The sequence below is a fragment of the Ceratosolen solmsi genome, unplaced genomic scaffold (assembly GCF_000503995.2).
Source record: "Ceratosolen solmsi marchali unplaced genomic scaffold, CerSol_1.0 scaffold6, whole genome shotgun sequence".
Classification (NCBI taxonomy): domain Eukaryota; kingdom Metazoa; phylum Arthropoda; class Insecta; order Hymenoptera; family Agaonidae; genus Ceratosolen; species Ceratosolen solmsi.
In genome coordinates this window covers 16670991-16692583 of record NW_011948414.1, presented here as the reverse complement: position 1 = coordinate 16692583, position 21593 = coordinate 16670991, and the positions used below count along the sequence as shown (strand labels likewise).

The following is a 21593-nucleotide window of genomic DNA, read 5'->3' as shown; positions in this document are numbered from 1 at the left end:
GAAATTATTGAATATGCGCGTGCTAATTATTTTCATTGATCTTCATAAATTTCTTCTATTTATTTTTCATTGTCCGATAATTGTACCGTTTAATGCATGCTGTGGAAATTTTGTAAATATTGATTTTGATTATCATACATAGAATGTTGCAATATTAATTTTTTTCTTTTCTTTTTCGTTATTAATCATCTATTTCTTGAATTAGTTACTACATCCTAATTAATTGAATGCTGAATATGAACGATGATATTAACAATTCTGCGAAGAAAAGCCACTGCAGGAGCTTAAACTATCACGACGATGTACAGTAAAGGATTTATTTATATTAAATAATTATTAGGCAGAAAGATAAAATGATTAATATATTACAAGTTTGTAAAAAAATGAAGAAACTATAAAATTGAAGATTAAAAAAAAATATGAGCATAAGAGTATCTTATAAGTATACACGTGTGTGTATAAAAGTATGAATATTCTAAATAATATTCGCAGTAAGAGGAACAAGAACGAAAAACTAGTGTTATAACGTGAAGGGGTGAAAAAAAAAAAAAAAAAAAAAAAATTATTGTTCACGCTTATAAATGATTGGACTTGAGCAATCGCAACCATCTCTTTGTTTCCATCATCATTATCATTTTCTTTTTGAATATCCATACGTAGTGTATCAATATGTGAAAATCTAAATGCAGTTTTATTAACGACCTCTTGCCCACCGCAGTAAAGCATCCGCCAGTACATCGAGGTGCGCTTTTGTCTGTAACAAAATGAAAGGAAAACAATATGATCAGAGATTAGTACACGTACGTGAGATGTTACGAGTGTATGGAATGTGGTCTCGAAAGAGAAAAGGAGCTAAGTCTACATCAAAGTTTATTCAGTCTCTCTCTCCCCTCATACGCCCTATGCCCGTAAAAACTCTTTCTTCGCGTTTCTCTCGTACAATCACTCTCATTCTCAAGCGCATATAGTGAGTTTAAGTGGCTTCTGTGAAGCTAAACGAGAAAATGTACGCGTGCTTATTCAAATATAATGAAAAGCGCGGATGCATTGTTTAAATAAGAGTTTCATTTTTTTTTTTTTTTTTTTTTTTTTTTTTTTTTTTTTTTTTTTTAACTACTTTTCAAGCATTGAAATCAGAAGTTTGCTTGGCTTGCAGAAAAGTACATAAGATGTTGCAATTTAAGTATAAAGGTGATTTAGTGCCAGTTGACGAGGTGAAATATATGCAAAAATTATGGTACGAAGAAGTTGTGAACTTGTCGCGAAAGAGAAGAAAAAATCTGAAGAAAATACCTAATTAATTTTATTTTATATACAATGTAAAAATAAAATATTAATTGGTAAATTACAATCGATTATCTAATGCTGATTAAAAGCTTTTGCTGACGTTTAAGCTATATAAAGTAGTGAAGGATGAATATACTTTTCTTTACTAAAAAAAATCAAAATTAATTACTATTTTGAAAGCCAATTGATAGAACCAATTTAGATATTTATATGAATGTAATAATTTAAATTAGAATCACTCGTGTGCTTTATTTGCTTACATTATATTTGAAATAACAAATGTTTCATCTATGAATTTTAATAATGACAAAATTTTGATTATAATATATTTTATATCGAATAGTGTAATTTATATTATATAATTTATACGCAAGCGATGACTTTTATATATATTTTAATTAGGGAAACTGAAGCTACTTAATTTGAATTTGTCGCGGAAATTGTTACTAATTCGTTGAAAAACTGCATTCGTCAAATTATCCAATGTTCGATAAAATATATTTACAAAATGCATTCACACGATTAAGAGGCAATTATTGTAATGTATTTGTATAATGAAAATATTAAAAACTTGTAATTATAATAAAGAGACAATAGGGAAATGATTCGAGTCATTATAAAATGCAAGTGAAGCGCGTAAGCTCTTACGTATTTATAGAATTTATGCGAAAGTCCAAATATTACTTACGGTTTTATAGAACATGCACGCCTGTCTATCCTCATCCTCTCCCATTGGACAATCTATAAAACCGTCACAGAGCACGTGATCATCGATGCAACGATATCTTCCCATTCGATCGGCATTAGGACACGCGAATCTCTCCATGCCATCGTCCGATAATGGACATTCTGAAATGTAAATCATAGTTGGATCGATAGTCAAAGATCTCGCTATAAGTATTCACTCAATCCCATTGTATTTCTTTTTATTTGGCTGTTTTTATTTGCTATTAACATTATATGACGTTTGTATACTTTGTTATAATGCATAGATTGAATTTCACATTATTTATAGATCACTTGAGCATCGAGTTTGAAAAATTGCTTAATCCATTAAAAAGGATTAGAAATGAAAATATTACATTAAAATTTTTAATGCAATTCATTTGAATAATTAAATCATGCATTTTAATAAGTTTAATTATTTTTTATATAAGTTTCCACGTTGCAGGTTAATGCCAATATTTATGCCACGAAAGAATAACAATTAAAGGAACATCGTTATTTATCGATAAAATAAATTTAATTGTCACCGACAATGTACCTTCAAAATGCTTTTATAAAACATCATAAACATAAGTTTTCCATGTCAATAAAATTTTATAAAACCTTATCAATTAGCGCTAATCAAAATTTTTCTTTAAAAACTCGCTGCTTTTTCTATTTTTCTATGTTTTTTGTGTACTAAACATTTTTCCACCTAAGCTTAGTTTATTATAATTCATATAAAAATATAGCATATAGATATAACATAAAGGATTTTGTGTGCATTCATGACTACATAATATCGAACTCATTTTCACTAATATCTTTACAATGACTTAGACTTTATTGAAAAACTTTATACAATTAATAAATGCATAATGCAATGATTTATAATATTTTTTAATCAGAATTTATTTTTAACTAGAACTGTATTAAGTAAAATTCTAATCATTTAACCATAGTATCCTTTTCATGGTCAGCATACACATTATAAGTGATAAAAAATAATATTTTTAATCGTATTAAAAGCGTCATAAATTATCATTTAATTCCTTTAATACTAGATATTATTTTTTACTCTCCCACCAGATCACGAAGTACATATAAATCTTTTTTTTATTGATTCATTAATGCACTTATGGAAATTAGTTTATAAATACTGAAGTACAAATTTTCTTTGATCTATTTATTGATGCAACTATATAAAATTTTAAAAATTAATAACTTATGAATAAATATTATAATCTATAAAAGTATAAAAGGAAGATCATATCATATTTTTAATCTAAAACGATGAATCTCTTTTACATTAAGAATAATATCAGAACATAAAAGTTCTTTGGCATTAAAATTAATACGCGTCTTAACATTAATTTTTTAATTACATAATTTAATGCCACTATAAGTGAAATGCGAATAAGTATGATATCCACATTTAATTGCAAATATTAATTTTAAGTAAATTTTTCATACTTTCAATTCAATTTATTACAAAAATTTAGAACATAAATATAAAGATTTTATTAATTAAATTCAACATTAATTAAAGAACTTCTTCTTTAATTAATTATATTTGATTGATTTAATTTAAAAATTTTATTCAATGTCACCTACGTCAATGACCTACGTACAAAATGCATATTTCATTTTTAAAAATATATATACAATTTGTAACCAATAAAAGCAGAATTTATATTTATTTGAAAACATTGATTTTTAATGCTATTAGTGATTTATAAATGCACAAGGACGCGCCCACGCACATGAATATATATATAATGGTATACATATAAATAAACGTTAAGGCTTTTAAATATAAATAATTCAAAAATAATTTATAATAAAAAGCATAAATTCTTAAAATTTTAAAAATCTAAGGTAAAGTTTACTAAAATAAACTTGGATATATTGAAATTATTTTAAAGATAAAAACGGCTTTCAATAAACACTGAGAAACAATCATCGTAATTTAAATTAACGATCACCGAAAAATAAAATTCCAAGCAAAAAAGGCAAAAACAGAAATACGAGTTTATTTTTAAGATTATTTAAAATTTAAAAACAATAAAAAAAGATATTACGATTATGATAATTTATTATCATAATATTTAAAAATCTTTTAATGATTAATATATGTATTTATTTTATATACCGCGGATTAGATAATCGATCCAAAATAAACAATTTTTTAATAAATCACATATAATTACAAATCATTACTAAGCATACGAGTATATATATATATATATATATATATATATATATATATATATATGTACATATAAAAGATCAATATCGACTTTTTCACTATTAAATATTGCAAAGATTATTAGTATGAATGATCTAGGAATTAATATGTTAAGTTTATTAAACATTATGGTTCGTTTTGAAGGAATTATAAGATATTAAAATTTTACAGTATATCAGATACATAATAAGGTAAGTAATACGTGATATTTTCAACACTAAAATTAAAAATATTAAAAACTTTAAAAAAAAAAAAGTTAAATATTTTGGAATGTATTCTTAATTTAAATCAGAAGAGAAATTATAATATAAATTTAAACAAAAAATTTATACAAAAATTTAAAAAAAAACACAGTAAACATTTAAAAAAAATATTGATATGTTCTTCAGTGATAGAAAATTAATAATATATTTGGATATAAATAATCATTAGACGATATCAGAACTTGTTAATTACATATTTGCGAAAAAGGATATAAGTTTTGAGTAATATATAGTTTCATAATTTATCGTAATTTATCGTTTTACATCGGTACAACAATTAATATATTAATCATTGAAATAAAATGTTAGCATATTATCATTAAATTTATTCAACAAATTATATTGATAATATATCCTGAGGTCTATCTGTTTAAATATTTCGTATTTTTCAATTAAGATGATAAGCAACTGCATAAAAATTTCAAGACGTATTTCGTGTTGAAGTTTTGGAATATAACTGAACAATCTAAACGGAATCGGCGCTTCAACCAGCGATTAAAAACTTCTTTTAAAGTCAATTGGACCTCAAAGGTTATATCATTCAATAATATATAACGAAGATATAACTTTATTATTATGATTTCCAGAATAAATGGTTAAAGTTTTCTATCTATTTTTTTTTTTTATATAAACTTCTTTTTAAATTTCTTTATTATCGCTATATATTGCTTTGCTCTTTATTGTTATACAAATATAATTAAATTTCCTATTATTATTATTATTATTATTATTATTATTATTATTATTATTATTATTATTATTATTATTATTTGGTTAATTGATTATATTTTATAAAGTTATTTGATTATTATTATATAAGTATTTTAAAACGGATAATATAATAAAAGAGTAAGATAGAATCAAAGTATATTTTTATTTGTTTTTTGTAATGAAATTAACTTATAATCATGTAATGTTGTTACATAATGATTTAATATACAAATTTTTGAAAAACTGTATTACAGCGAAGATTACGACGAATGTCAACAATTCTGTAAATATTGTTACTTGCTTGTTATTTTAACTTTTTTCTGTTAAAAATGTTTTGTTTATTATTCATATTATAGTTTCTGTAATGAAATTGTAATTACGAAAATTTATTATATTCAGACTTTTTTTCTTTAATTTAGATAATTTTTATTGCTTTTGAGACAATGATTAAGAAGCCTTAGTTTGGTATACAAGACGAGACATACGAGCTCTGTAAATCTGGAAACCTTATATACGGTTTAATAAGTGAGTATTTTGCGATGTCAATGACTTTTGCTTTTTTTAGGCTCCCAAAAGCATATAAAAGAGAAACTCTTTTTTATTTCTCTCTACATACTAGCCTTCTAAATATAATAATAATTATTTTTTTATATACCGTTCTCACTCATACCATAAATTACTTTAAATTTCAAGAATTTATAAATATTACCTATTTCCTGTTTTATCTTTTATCTTCATCTATTTTATATAATTCTATATAACATATATAAAATAGTAACATAATATACTTGAAAAACATAATGCTTGATATTTTATTTAATAAAGTTATTCCACGAGTGATAATATCATAAATTTATATACAGATAATTAAATGCATTTTGCAGTTAATCATTTTATATTTCACTTATAATTTTAAATGTAATATATTTAAATACATTGTGCATATATACATTACACGCTTTTATTATATAATAATTGACTACATAGTTAAAACTGAAATTATACCATATATTATTTAATAAATGAAAAATGAAATATTTATTTCATTGAAGATTAATAGATATATAAATAACCATAAGCTGTAAATACAAAAATATTGTTTTACATATAAACGTAACTAATCCCTAAAGGCAAAATATGTTTTAATCTGTATAATATTATATTGTTTTTTTAAAAAGCTTAATTCACATACTTGTAATTATAAATAATAAAATTGAATTTAGTTATAAAACTTTCATTTATTTCATCATAATTGAAAATTGAACTTTATTTCCTATCAAATAAATCGTCAAAAAAATGAGAAATTCTGAAACCTGTGTGGATCTATATATGGAATAGATGACAACGAAATATAATACATACATTCGAGTCAAATGTACTACATTACATTTATAAATCAAAACATCTATATCCTAAAAATAATTGATCGTATTCAAATATTTATTAATATATATAATTAAAAATAATTATTACGAAATAATCATAGTCTAATGATTTTTACTAAATTTGTAAATTTGAGCTTATAAAATAATCACCTATAATAATCATCTATATTTAGGTTCTAATAAAAATATAAATATATATTCCGTCGGAAGTATACAGGAGAATTTTTCTTTTATTAATATCTTCGTAATAAATAATATATTGTAATGTAAAAAATTATTATAAATGAAAAAAAAAAAATAAATAAATAAATAAATATAGATATTTATTCAATGGAATAATCTAATTATTTTAATTAATCAAACCTAATTACAATATTAATACATCAGTAATTGGTGCAAATGACGTTTATATTATGTTAAATTTGCATAATTTTGCGTAATTAGTTTGTTTGAATGAAAAAGCAAAGAAATTATGGCTATTTTATTCAATAATTTTAAATCTTTTTAACATACAAATTAATACAACAATAAAATAAAATTATAAGTTCATCATACGTTTTCCTTTCAATATTTTTTTTTTTTCCGATGAATGAAATTTATTTATTATATTATTTTCGAAAATTTTATAATCAATTTTATTCAAAAGAATTTTTATAGTTTAATTTCTTGTGAATTTAATTATTAAATATGATAAAAAGTTATCAAAATTGAGTTTTATTGATATGAGGGTCATATTATACGTATATTGTCATACAATATTTACTTTTATCGTTTGCTACATACACATTACTGATAATTATATTTACTATTTTAAAAACCGAATTATTGAATTCATTTAATTCCGTACAATAAGAGAGCACTTATTTAAATAAATTGATGGTTCATTTGTAAAATATGTGTTCGCGCTATTGTAAACCAGAATTATCTTCGTTAAAAAATGTGTATGAAAATTTTTAAGACAATTAGATTTATAAATTTAAATAAACATATTTTGGGAATATTTTTTTCATATATTATCAGATAATTGTAATCTAAAATATTTAATTTAATATCATTTTTAATTAAATCCTAAATTAAATACAACAAATTGAATAAATTATACAGATTGTATTAACAATCAATAAAATGAATTAGAATTAAATTTCAAGCTCATTAATATGTAGATTGTAATTAAAATGAAAATGTTGTCAAATTATTCTACTAGTCAGTATAAATTAAATAAAATTTTTGTAAATATATTATTTTTTAATATCCAATTTTACGTAATAAAACGTCTATCTTTTTAGGAAAATTTAAAAACTTTCATCGTAACGTATAATGCTGTAATTAATCTTTAGGTAAATAGGCGAGAATATGTTTGCATATTTGCATATCTCTGAGACAGGAGCGATTTTCTACAAGCAAACGCTCATATCATAAAGTTGATATATTAACTAATAAATTAATATAAATCAATGTACAGATGAAAATTATAAAATGCTTTTATTTAGCTGTTACAGCGTATCATCAATATCTTTTTAAACACTCTATCGTTTATTGTCTGCAGTGACTTTGAAAGACGTATGCATGTGGATAAATAATATATATATATATATATATAGAAATAAGTAAATTAATAATATTAAAAAGAAGGTAATTTAATATAATTTTAAATTTACATATACAATATTGTAATGAATAAAGTTTTATTGTAAACTGTAAAGTTAAATTCTGAATATATTATAATAAAATCTAAATGTAAATCAATTGTCATTAAATTCATCATGACAACAGCGAGGAAGAATCCTTAATTTATGTGTATAAATCAAAGCAATAAAACGTTTATATTTCAATTATTTCTAAACAAAGTTCATGATATCAACAATATTTCAGAACCATGAATTTTATTTATAAAAATCATTGTTCGTATAATATTACTAACGAAGACTATAGAGTTGTTTTAAAAATTAATTCAATAAATATATAATAATAACTATTAAACACCTATTATTTTCTCTCAGAAAATTCTATTATATTATTGCTTTAATAAATAATCTCATGGAAAGTTTCGATATTTAAAAGAATCGGCAGATAAGATGTCCACTCAAAAAATTACTTCCAAAACTAATGGAATTACAAAATAATATTATTATATTTATATTAGTTGAAAAAATTTGTTAAAATTATTCGCCGAGTTAGGAATATATTTATAAAATATAATAATAAGTCGATCGTCAATTAATCGGTGCAATTTCTTTCGAAATATGAGCATAATAATAAACGTAAAAATAATTGTTTAATTATTTAAAAAAAATTAAATAACATCATATTTTTATATGACATTATATTATAATATTATAATATTATATATTTATTATTATATATAATATTATAATATGATATTATAATATATGATATGATAAATAACATAATAACAACAAATATAATGGATATATTTTTGAATATTTTTTAAAAATGCATTTTTTTTCTAATGACTTTAATTATAATTCTGTATATTTTTTTTTTATTTATTTATGCGTTTTATTGTAAAAATGTATAATTTAACCTACAAAATTAGGCAAAAAATTGTTATAATACTCATTACTATGCCCCTTAGATTTAGTATATCATCAATTATCAATTTTTATATCGTTTGTTAATACATAATAAAATTATATAAATCATCTTTTATAATGAGATAAGCATCGAAGAGAATTACTTAAAAATCTAAAAATAAATTAATAATGTGAAAAATGTTTAGTATTTATATTTTAAACATTTATTATCATTGTCTATTTTAAACTTTTTATATAGTGTGGTTTTTTTTAATTATTATACCTATAAATGAACGATGTTGTTTCAATATATGTTTAAGTTATATCATTAAACTATATTTATGAATAAAATTTTCTTTAATTTAAAGTCTTTTAATCTATAAAGAATACAATGATTGCATTGAATTTATAACGATATACGTTTGGAAGAACTACACATAAAGGTAAAACATTAATGTCGAAATATAATTGTATATGTGATTTTATTCGTTCTATGATTTTATGATTTTGATAGCGACGTAAATAATAAATGTAGATTGTAAGATTAATGCCGCTTTCGTCTTACTGAAAAAAATCAAAAAAAAAAAAAAAAAAAAAATCAAAAAAAAAATTAAGGTTGAATCCGAGAAACTAACGACTTTTTTTTGAATTGACAAACCTTAGGGATATAAATTATTATAATATACCTTTGGTATTATGTATACTTGAATACGTCATGCATAACGGACTCGTCATCATAGAAAACGTCAAAGGCTTAAATATAGCTTTATTTTCCTAGTATTGGTAACATAAGCTATGTAATAAGTTTCCATATATGAGTAGGAATCTTATAAATATAGCTTATATGACGCTACTTGTACTTTTATTTCTAGAGTATTTGAAGAGGTTATATATTATGACGTAGGTGACAATATGAGAGAAAAGTTGGTTGAAGTGAGTACTTTAATATTACAAATTACTAGTTTAATTCTACAAATTCTCTAGCTGCATAAGTAACCTATTTGATTTAATTTATAACTATAGCAGAATTTACACTCGTAAAGTTTATATTGATAATAATAATTAGCTTTTTTATAACAACATCAATGTTTAGTATTTTATTTTCATATGATAAAAATATAAAATCATTAAACTAAAAGGATTATTAGATTTTATTATAAAATGAACATATGTAATTAAGAAATTCTTAATGTCAATATTATTTACATTTGTATTTATAAGAAATTTATACAAAATTTTAATTATTTAGAACTATTCGATTATTATATATCTATCATATTTATTTTTTCCTATTAAATTCTCCATTGTAACCATATATTATTTACTATTTCCTGAATATCATCTAAGCTAAAATTTATTTCTAAATATATCTTATCATTCTCATATTTATTCTAATGTTCTTTCATAATTTTATTATCAAAAATAAATATACTCTTCAACATTATAAAGCGTAATTTTTGTTACTTTTTTTTAATGAACGATGTATTCAATTTATTTTGAACAGAAATTATTTTATTTTAATTGATATATAGTTTAAATATTTGTTCAGACTGTGTTGATTATACAATTAATTAACTATTACAATTACAAATTACTTTACAATTGTTTACTACAACTTAAAATTACTATACAAAAATTAAAAAACAATACTATTTATGTTATAAAATATGAAAATATATTTAATATAAATATATTTTTCTATATTTAATTAACTACATAGAGTACTATCTAGTTTTATCATCGTCAAATGTCTCGAGCCAAACAATCTATTACCTTCCCCAAATAGACCACTTATTATTATAATTATAATAATTATAATAAATTATGCTTTTCTTCTTTTTCACATTGATTCTTAAAATTTTATTTTACACATTACTGAAATATTTACACGAATAAAGTTTTCATATAATTTTTATATAATTATTCTAACAATTATATATATATATATATATATAACACATATATATATATAACACATGTTTGTGCACGAGTGTATGCATGCGCGTGTAATGTGAAATTAATTTTTAAAAATATACAATTTTCGATTTAATGTTTATTATGTATTTTGTATTATTTCTTATTTATTATGAACGATAGAATATAATTATTAATACACATATAAAATTTTGAAGCTGCATATTTAGAATATAAATAATCATCCATAAATACTTATGAAAAATACAAATTTTATAATTGAATATTTTTAACGTATTAAATTTTGTTCTTTACACAGATATTATTTTATATATATATATATATATATAAAAATATGACATATATTTATATGACACATATATATATATCCGTATGCATATGTATGCATATGTATGTATATGTATATATTGATATATTGCATTTTATTATACACATTTATTGTATCTTGTGTAATAATTACTCATATTTTAAATATAATTTAAATTAAATAGAACCTAAATGTAAATGAATTTAAATTAACATAAATATAACAATCTTAAATATTTGCAAGAAGGAATTTAAATTAAAAAAAAAAAAATTTTCTTATTTACACTTACGTTAATACGTTTTAATAACGTGTAATTTACTCCATTTTAAATGTATTATATTAGAATTTATTCTACATTTAAAATACTATCGGAGAAAAATAAAAAAATTCAATTTATTAGGAAACATTATGAAGTTGCACTAGAAAGATATGTAATTAAAAACGATTGCAATATATATATATATATATTTTTTTTTTTTTTTGCAAAAATGTCATGTATTATTTTATCTCTATAAGACATTTTTTAATAAAAATTTATTTATTTATTGAGAACGCGCGGTTAATAGCCTCTCTGTATTAATCGATGAGTATAACATCGTTGTAATATGGACACTCATTCGTATTACGATAGATTGGCATGAATAAGCCTTTGGAGTATAGAGTTTTCAAAAATATTACGTATATATTATTAATAAATTTTTATTAAAAAAATTTCTAACAAATAATACAGTAATAATTATGCTCGTTCGTTTCATTCCATTCACAATTAAGATATTCTTTATTATCATTTTTTTTTTTTCATTTATATATTTTCCACTTAATACGTCACGAGTCATTAGTGAAATATTAGTATTAGTATACTAATAAATAAATAAATAATAAATAATAAATAATAAAAAAAAATAAATAAATAAATACAGTACATATATACTGAAATACAATATTAAATATTACGCTATATTATTTAAAGTTTATATTGAAAAAATTTTTAATAAATATTATAATTATGCTTGACAATTATATTGAATTGCCGGCCGTAACAGTGAATTGCAATCTTACTTATAAGACATTAAAATTAAACTTTTGTTTATAGATAGTTATCGCATATATTAAATTATTTAAAATATTTTAAAGCGAGTGAAAATTTTTGGTCTAAACACTTTGTTAAGAAAAAGTTGCATAGTATTTGTATATCAGAACCCTTTTTTTTGCTTTTAACTATTCATGATTACTAATTTTCCATATTAATTGTTGAGCTAGAATAATATGGAGTCTTCTTAAGCCAAGTAAAATTAATTATTAATTTATTTCAAAATCACGAAGGTTTGAATTAAAGTGCTTATGTTGAGTAAAGATTTAAAAATCTTTTAAATGTTAAAGCATTGAAAACTAATATTGTTAAGAGTTTCAGTACATTAATTGGCAAATTAAAGAAAATCCACAGAAAGTAGATTGAAAAAAGCATTTTATACAAAAAAAATTCAGTTTACATGTAAGTTTTTAAAGTGAATTTTTTACTCCTACAAAAATTTTTAGCTTTATTTTAGAATTTTATTTTATTACAACCATATGTCTACATTTTCTTTTAGGTACGTATTTTCTAGTTATTTTAGGAAGTGATTTAAAGAATAATTGTAGCTTGTTGTTACGTGAGTAATCTCGCGATTGTTAAATTTAGTTTGCAACTCATAAATATTCGTATAATAAATTTAATAATTGAATTCAATGATGCTAATGTGGGCTTGTCATTTCCGTTTATAAAAGTATATTCATCGAAGATACTTTAATGATGGTTACACCGGTAATGAAGCTTGCCATTTATCGATACTTTTTGCATTTATTTATAGAATTTTAGTGATATATAATTTTCAGAGGCTGGAATCTTATAGATAAGACTGGATAATTAATCGTTCACTTGTCGTATTCGCGATAAATTATTTCAAAGTTATTATGATTTTAATACTATTCATTTATTAAGGATGTTATATAAATGACTAATTTATGCGAGAAAAATGTTATAAATCATATTGTTCATACCATAAATCCCGTATTATTTGAAAAAAATCCAAATAAAATGTCGTATTAATTGCGAAGGCGATGTTTTGGAAATAATGCATATCGTATAAAAGCACTACATTATACCAATAATAATTTAAACTATAAAAAATACTTTTTTTGTTATCCTTAGTGAACGATAAAAGTGAATTTGTTATGGGTAACGAAGGAGCGTAGATATTGGTTGATGGTGTTATTGGTTGAAAATGTAAATTCATTAACTTCATTTCCAATCTATTTTATATAATACTTCCTTAAAATATCTAACGTTCATTATAGAAACGGAATTTAGAACATAACTCATTAGCCATTGAAAGCTGACAAAATTATTCGAAGACAAAGTAGTTATATTTCTCTCTTTACATCTACTCTTCCCTCTCCTAGTCGGCTCGCCCGATTGGGCGCGGTTGCCTACGTCATTGCCCCTAGAAGCGTATCTTCCCCGCTATCGTTTTTCTTCTCCCTTCTTTGTTTTTAGAAACACTACGTAAACGTTCGTGATGGGCTAGAAGTATCTGATAACATAATTCTACACGAATGACGACGTCAGAGAAAATTGTATAAATTAGGTCTGGCACAAGCGTCACGACTTAGAATCCTTCTCTTACGCCCAACTCCCTTCTAACTACTCGGCAATAATCTGTAAATGGTGGCTAAAAACATGCCGTTATTCAATTTTTTTACTTATTTTTTATCAATGGTTCTTCAGTTTTCGATTGTACTACCCCCCCCCCGCTCTTAGATTTATTATAAGTATACGAGTGGAAAAAGCTATTTATAAACTGTGTAATCCGTCTAAATTTGTATTACTCAGATTTTATTATAAATTTAATATATTATAAACTGAAATTATACGATTAGTTATGTATGTCTGTAAAGCACTTTAATACACATTACAATTATTTACTATCATAAAGGTCTTGGGCATTCAAAAAAAAATTAATTTAATACATTTTGTAATATAGATTACAATTATTAAACAAGTATTATCTTTTAGTATTCAAATATTGTAAAATATTTACAAGGCATAACAAAATACATATATACATATATATATATATATATATATATATATATATATATATAATGTCATGTATATAATTTTTAACATGTGTTTAGTAATCAAATGATAAATGTCAAATCACAGCATAAATTTGAACTAAATTTTTGAAAAGTATTTTTTAACTTTAAATATGTATCGTTTGTTCTTTCAAGAATATTTGTTACTACTTGCAGTAATTTAAGAAATCGTAAGGTTTTATTTATGTAAAAAAATGTATAAGAAATTTATTTTCAAAATTTTTGCGAATTTCGAAAGTAAATTTTAAAAGTGTTAGTGTACTAGTATCAATGTATCAAGTATGCAAAACAACTGAAATATTACAATAATTATTAGTGTTATTGGCTTAAATAACATAATTATCAATAACACAAATAATTAAAAAGTTAACACTTATTTATAAAAGAAATAGTATGTAAATATAAAATATAAAAAAAATAATTTAAAAAATACAGAATTTATATAAAGCACATTATTTCGATGTAATATCAGATTAAAAAATATATTAATGAGATATATCATCATAAAATATAAATTGGATATTCACAAGTAACTGCTAGTTAAATAAAAAGCCTTAAATATCTTATATAAAAATATACTGTAAATATTTTATTTAAAAAAAAAATAGAAATAGAAATGTTAAAACTATTGAAATTTTTGAAAATTTTCATTTGTATTAAAATATAATTCAAGAAAAATAAAACATTAATAACAAATTTTAATCCATTTAGCAATAAATTATAGTATATCAATACATAATTATTGTTATATAAATGCGCCAACTATAATTACAAATAATTTTGAAAATGACAGCCAATGTCTTGCAAGTCTTTATATTTAAAGTAACAATGTATGTGATAGTTTTATTAGAATTAAAGTAATATATTATCTTATATATATATATATATATATATAATGTTTCCATAGTAGTTGATATATTTCTAAAATATTTAACGTACCATTTAGAAAAATTGTTCTTAATTAAAATAATAATAAGGATATTCGTGAAATTTTATCATATGTCAAAAAAAAAAATACATATATATATATATATATATATATATTGGAGAAAAAATGGTTCGAATCGTCATTAGGCCTTAACGTACTTAATATATATAGTATGATTATATTTTATTCATTTAATTCTGATATATCTATTTAATTGTAGTTATGACATCTTGAGATTATAAAGGCACATCTAATATAAATAATAATATTTCATCGATTTGATAAAAAGGAAATATGAGAATAATATATAATAAATTTTCATGTTCCATTCAAATACCACGAATACATTTTTTGAATGATGTAATTTTAAAATTTATATTAAATGTGTGAGAATTGGAAGTGTGAAAATGGCAGATTCAGTTCTGTATAAGTAAGTGTGTACAAGTAGAATAAAGTACGAGTTAATAAATATTTTAAGTGCGTGGAAGAATAAAAAATTGATTTATTTAGTATAATGTGGTATAAATATGCATTAATAGAATTGTGAAAAATTACTTATAAATTAACCATATAGGAATTACATGTGCCTTGCGAAGCCAAGTTTATCCTATAATTGTCCAATTGCAAAAATACATGCATGTAATATTGGATTTCTCGTATTGTATAGTTAAACGGTAAGTTTTAATTCGTCTTAATTGAGATTGAGATATGTTCATAATGTAATGGTTGTTTGTCGTTGTGTTAAAAATTTGTGAGGACCGATTAAGGAAGCAATATAATAAGAAGGAAGGGCGAGTACTCACCTATTTGTGGCACATCGTATTGCCTGTTACCTCTCGCTGATCTTAATATGAATTGCGACGCCATATTGGAAGTAGCTGCTGCGACAGCCGTAGCTGCAGAAACTTTTTGCTGATCTGATTCCTTGATATCTTTTCTCATACTGGATGGTATACGACTTCTTTTACCTAGTGACTTGGATGCAGATGCGACGATTGTTGCTTCCGAGTCGTAGGAGGTGCTCGGACTGATTCTAAAGTTACGAACTTTTGGTAGATCCAGATTTTCATTTAACGTCATTCTATCGAACCTTGGTCTTACTAAAGTATGCATTGGTGCTAGAGTCTCAACATACATAGCCACTGAACTATAAGGCTTGCCATTCCTAAATATCGTTCTCGGTTCATTCGATACTACTGGCACTGTTCTCTCCTTCTTCCCCTCCCTCTTCAATTTATCACTATTTTGGTTGTATTGAAGATTTCTAGCTGTAGTCCATTCAATTGGTCTTTTCGAATGATGCTGCTGTTTTTTCTTGTAAAAATTATCCAATACCGCCGACAGCACATCGTCAAATAGAAGCACATCATTGGGCCTCTTACGTTTATCGAACACAAGCCAGTCGTGTACGTCAGCACTTGTAGTTGTTGGTTTGAGCGATTTGAAATTGGTTGATGGCAAGATTGCGCGATTCTCATCCGTACGCGAACTATCAATCGCCATCTGATGATTAGCAAGAGTTAGAGCTAAACCTAATCCTATGTAGCTTAACAGCCAGAGAAAGTAATTCGTCATTTTCTCTACGTTCAATGTTCTTCTCTTGCGTCTTTATTTCTTCTATCTTTATTTCCTTTCCTTATCCTTTAACTCCTTATCTATCGACTGTTCTTTAAGTGAAAATTATTCAGCCATGATTGCAATGATTAAATAATATCTTTCCAATTTATTAGACTTTTTATGTTTGATCTATTTACTTAGTACGTTTGTTATTTTGTCGATTCAAGCTTTTAAAGGAACTGTTGTCTGCAATGATTGTTATAAAAGAAATATAGTGTGTGTGTGTGTGTGTGGAGAGAGAGAGAGAGAGAGGGGGGGGCAACAGTGTGATAAATACAGAAAGAGAGGGAGGGGGAGGAATAGAGGGAGTGAAAGAGAGAGAGAGAGAGAGAGAGAGAGATACAAGTGTGTGTTTTTGCGTGCGCGAGTGCGCGAGCGCGTGCGTGCGTGCGTGCGTGCGCGCGCGTGTGTGTGTGTGTGTGTGTGTGTGTGTGTGTGCGTGTGATAGAGAGAGAAAGGACCGAGATATGAGTACGAAGAGAGGCACGTTTATACTGGATATGAAATATAATAAGGAAATGCTGTAATCAATTTATCTGTAGGAGTATTTAAGCAAATCTTCTTTAAAATGCTATTGAGTAACATGTGGTGTGGCTCATAGAATATCGATCTTGGTTCGTGTAGCAGCCACAAGATGTTGTTCGATTGTTATCATGCTAAATCCACTGAACTACTCGCTTTATTTATTTATTTATTTTTTTATTTATTTTTTTTTTATTTTTTTTTTTTTTTTTTTTTTTTTTTTTTTTTTTTTTAGTGGTGATGATTATTTTTGTAGCCCTAATTGTAGGATTATTTTAATATCTCAGGTTTCAATTGTTGTTGTGAGTGTTGTCGTTAGTCTCGGAGTGGCTTCCTTCGCTATCCTGAAAGCAGGTCGTATTAACAAAAGTTTATATAATAAATTTACAACCGAAATTCTAAGTATCATTTAGCACCTTTAATATTTATAATTATCAATATAATTCTTTATTTTATAATAAGACACGTGCGTGTAATGCAGATTGGATTCATAATACGGATAATAGTGCAGGTGTCCAATGCAGGTATTGCTAGTATTGGTCGGTGTTGGTATTCCGTGCAAGGGCTTGTAGTGATAGTGGTAGTAGTGACGGTGCTTTATAAATCATCGTGTGTGTTCTGACGGATCATGATGATGGTGTTATTAATAGTGCTTTGGAGGAACTTGGGCATAGTGGAACTAACAACACTTAGTTATTAGAAATACTTTTTATTTATTTCCATACAACAATTTTTCTAATTTTTATAGTCAGAGAAATACAAAATTATATAAGAAAATGTAGAAGAAATTGAGGGATTAAGAGAGTGAGATAAGGAGCGTGAGGGATGAGGGGGTGAGATCGATGGATAGAGAGTTAAAGAGAGAGATAGATAGATAGATAGATAGATAGAGAGAGAGAGAGAGAGAGAGAGAGAGAGAGAGAGAGAGGGAAATAGAAAAAAGCAATATAAAGGAATAGTGATATAATTAAAAAAATTGATATTAAACTATTCACCAATAAAATCAATTTAATTTAATTTTATCTTAACTACATTCCAGTTTTTTGTTTGATACACTTCTTTCTGATTGTCCCGAATTATTTTACGCAATGTACAGACATCTTTTAAAATTGCGCTGTAGTCGATAAATTAGTCATTTTATTAAATTTCAAAATTGTTTATAATTGATTGAATTACATACATGCTATTTTATCCTTGTAAAACGATCAGTCGGTAATAAAAAGTAGCCAATAAAGGTTACGAATTATATACATCTGAATATTGATAGACATATGAAATGTGTCCAGATATATTTATAAAAAATTTTATTTTGCTTAGCTTATACTATCAAATTGCTTATATTTTTCTTCTGATTTCACATATACTTATTATATCATTATATATATATATATATATATATATATATATATATATATATAGATTTTAAATTATAATCTGAGTATAATTATAAGACGTTCATTCGACATTTTTTTGGAATGGAAGGGTTTTACAGGAGAATATCATACATTTTAAATATATGTATGTGTACATATATATTTTCCTGGGTTTTGTTTTTTTTTTTCGTTTCCATTAACTTAAGATTTTTATAAATATATACTAATAAGCATTATAACTACGATACCTTCACTTATGTTTATAGAAGAATATGAAGGATCCACTCCTTGTACTCTGTTCCTTTGTATTATAGTGTGCTTATAAAGCAGATGCACTAAAGTAAAAAATTAAATAAAAATTGTGCACTTTTAGTATTTGTTTCTTCCATTATATAGACAAAAAAAAAATTTACGCACTCTTATTTGCTAATACTTAAAGATACAAATTGAAAATCTGATAAATGACAATGAAAAGATTCTTTCAATAAAAATAATCATAAAATTGTAGAAAAATAATATGAAAAATGATAGTTAATGATCAATGGACGATAAATCGTAAATTAGTCTGTATGCATTAGTGTTTATGTATGTGTGTTTGTGCTTTCTCGTGCAGAAAGTTGTAACGGTGCATTTGCATATTGTGTGTGTATCGGTGTACGTATCTATGAAAATATAAAAGGGTATTTATGTACACAAAAATATATATATGTACTCGTGTGAGAAATGGCGAATGAAAGAGAACAAAATAGAGTGAGTTAGTGAGAGTAAATGAGAGAGAGCGAGAGAGAGAGAGAGAGAGAGACAGACAGACAGACAGACAGACGGACAGACAGACAGAGAATTGAAAAAATTAAGGATTAAAGAAAATAACATTTCTAAAGTATATTCTTTTATTTACTAAGCCTTTAACGGATATTTTCTACTTATAGTAACTCGCGTACACCTTAAATACTGCAATTTATGTTTAGAAACAATTTTATTTCACTCTTCATGTATATATTTTTCTTTATATTATATAATTGTTCATTTGCATATATATTACTTATGTTGAATCCTTTTTTGATATATCTGCATACTTTTATAAGTCATTAATGATTCTAACAATTACCAGCCCATTATATGTCACTATTAAATGTTATTTTAACTACTTTAGTTGTTTCAATCATTTAAAGATTTACAAATATGAATTTCATAATGAAAATTATTATATACACAAAATACAGTAATAAATAATAAACTAAGCTGTACTTACTACAATTACATGAAATTTTATAGATGTATACGGGATTTTTCTTTCTAATTTTATATTAAACGAATAACGATACTATTGAGAATTGTTCGTTAAGGCTATCAACAGGTGTTGGGAATGCAACAAAAGGGGAAGAAAGATACGAAGCAGAACAATTGTGATTGAAAAAAATAAGGACGCGAATATACCTGCAGAAAGTTATAAGAATGTTAGTGTACGACTTTGGTTTGACTTAACTCCCATTTCCTTTGTTTAATTATGGTAACTAATGCAACATATGACTATGTGCGATTAAAAATTAAAAATCAAAAAAAAAAAAAAAATTTACGTATCGATTGAAAATGGGAAAAAAAAATTATTAATACTTGTTAATAATCTTTGCTACATAATATGTTTGATAATTCTTTACAAAAGTACCGCATAACCTGGGAGGTAAATTTATACATTTTCACTCATTATATTAAAGCCTAAAGAATTGTTAATGAAAACAAAAAAAAAGAAAAAAAAAACAAACAAACAAACAAACAAACAAACAAACAAACAAATAATGAAAAAGAAGAGAAACAAAAAAATACATATTTGTTAAAGACAGGAATCGAAAATCTTATAATTTGCATATGGGATTTGTATGTATATTAGGCAGCAGGCAATGTCGCCGCACGAACAATACTTGCTTGTGAGCGACGGCAACTTTCACCCTGCCTTTTCTTCTCACCAATTCCGTGCTGAATGCAGTAGTCACGACAGCAGTAGCACGGACCTCTTGCAACTCGTGGTAACTTTCTACACCTTCTTCCTATCATCATCACAACGGGCTGAAACTTTTGATTACAGATATTGTCCGTTACTTTGTATTCTTCTTTTTCGCTTCTCATATTACAATCTCTCAGGCGATTTCTGTATTGTAGTTGCGTTCCTGATAATTCTCATTCATCTGTTAACGGTAATACTTTGTCAAAAGTAATTTTGTCGCTCGTCGCTTAAGGCACTCGTTCTTTATTAATTATTTGCTGTATCTATTCTTCTTCCATTATCTTTCTTCCTCTCTGTGTCTATCTATCTATCTATCTATCTATCTATCTATCTATCCCTATCTCCTATCTCCTATCTCCTATCTCCTATCTCCTATCTCTATCTCCTATCTCTACCTCTATCTCTATCTCTATCTATATATCTCTCACTCTCACGCTCACTCTCTCACACTCTCCCTCTCTCTCTCTCTCTCTCTCTCTCTCTCTCTCACTCTCACTCTCACTCTCTCTCTCACTCTCTCTCACTCTCACTCTCTCTCACTCTTCCCTCCCTATCTTTATCTCTAGCTTTAGTTTAATTGCTCGCTTGCTTGATCGCGCCCGTTCTCTCTCTCTCTCTCTCTCTCTCTCTCTCTCTTGCCC

At 24.7% G+C, this 21593-nt stretch overlaps 1 protein-coding gene across 1 annotated transcript; it reads right to left on the bottom strand.

Moving 5' to 3' along the window:
• Nucleotides 1–546: 546 nt before the first annotated feature.
• jeb (low-density lipoprotein receptor domain-containing jelly belly protein) lies at nucleotides 547–2132 on the bottom strand. The gene is made up of 2 exons (XM_011507284.1): nucleotides 1976–2132; nucleotides 547–754 (listed from the first exon to the last, which is right to left on the bottom strand). Exons 1-2 carry the CDS (start codon nucleotides 2111–2113, stop codon nucleotides 695–697), a joined length of 198 nt encoding a protein of 65 aa, XP_011505586.1. The 5' UTR covers nucleotides 2114–2132; the 3' UTR covers nucleotides 547–694.
• Between the last annotated feature and the right edge of the window lie 19461 nt (nucleotides 2133–21593).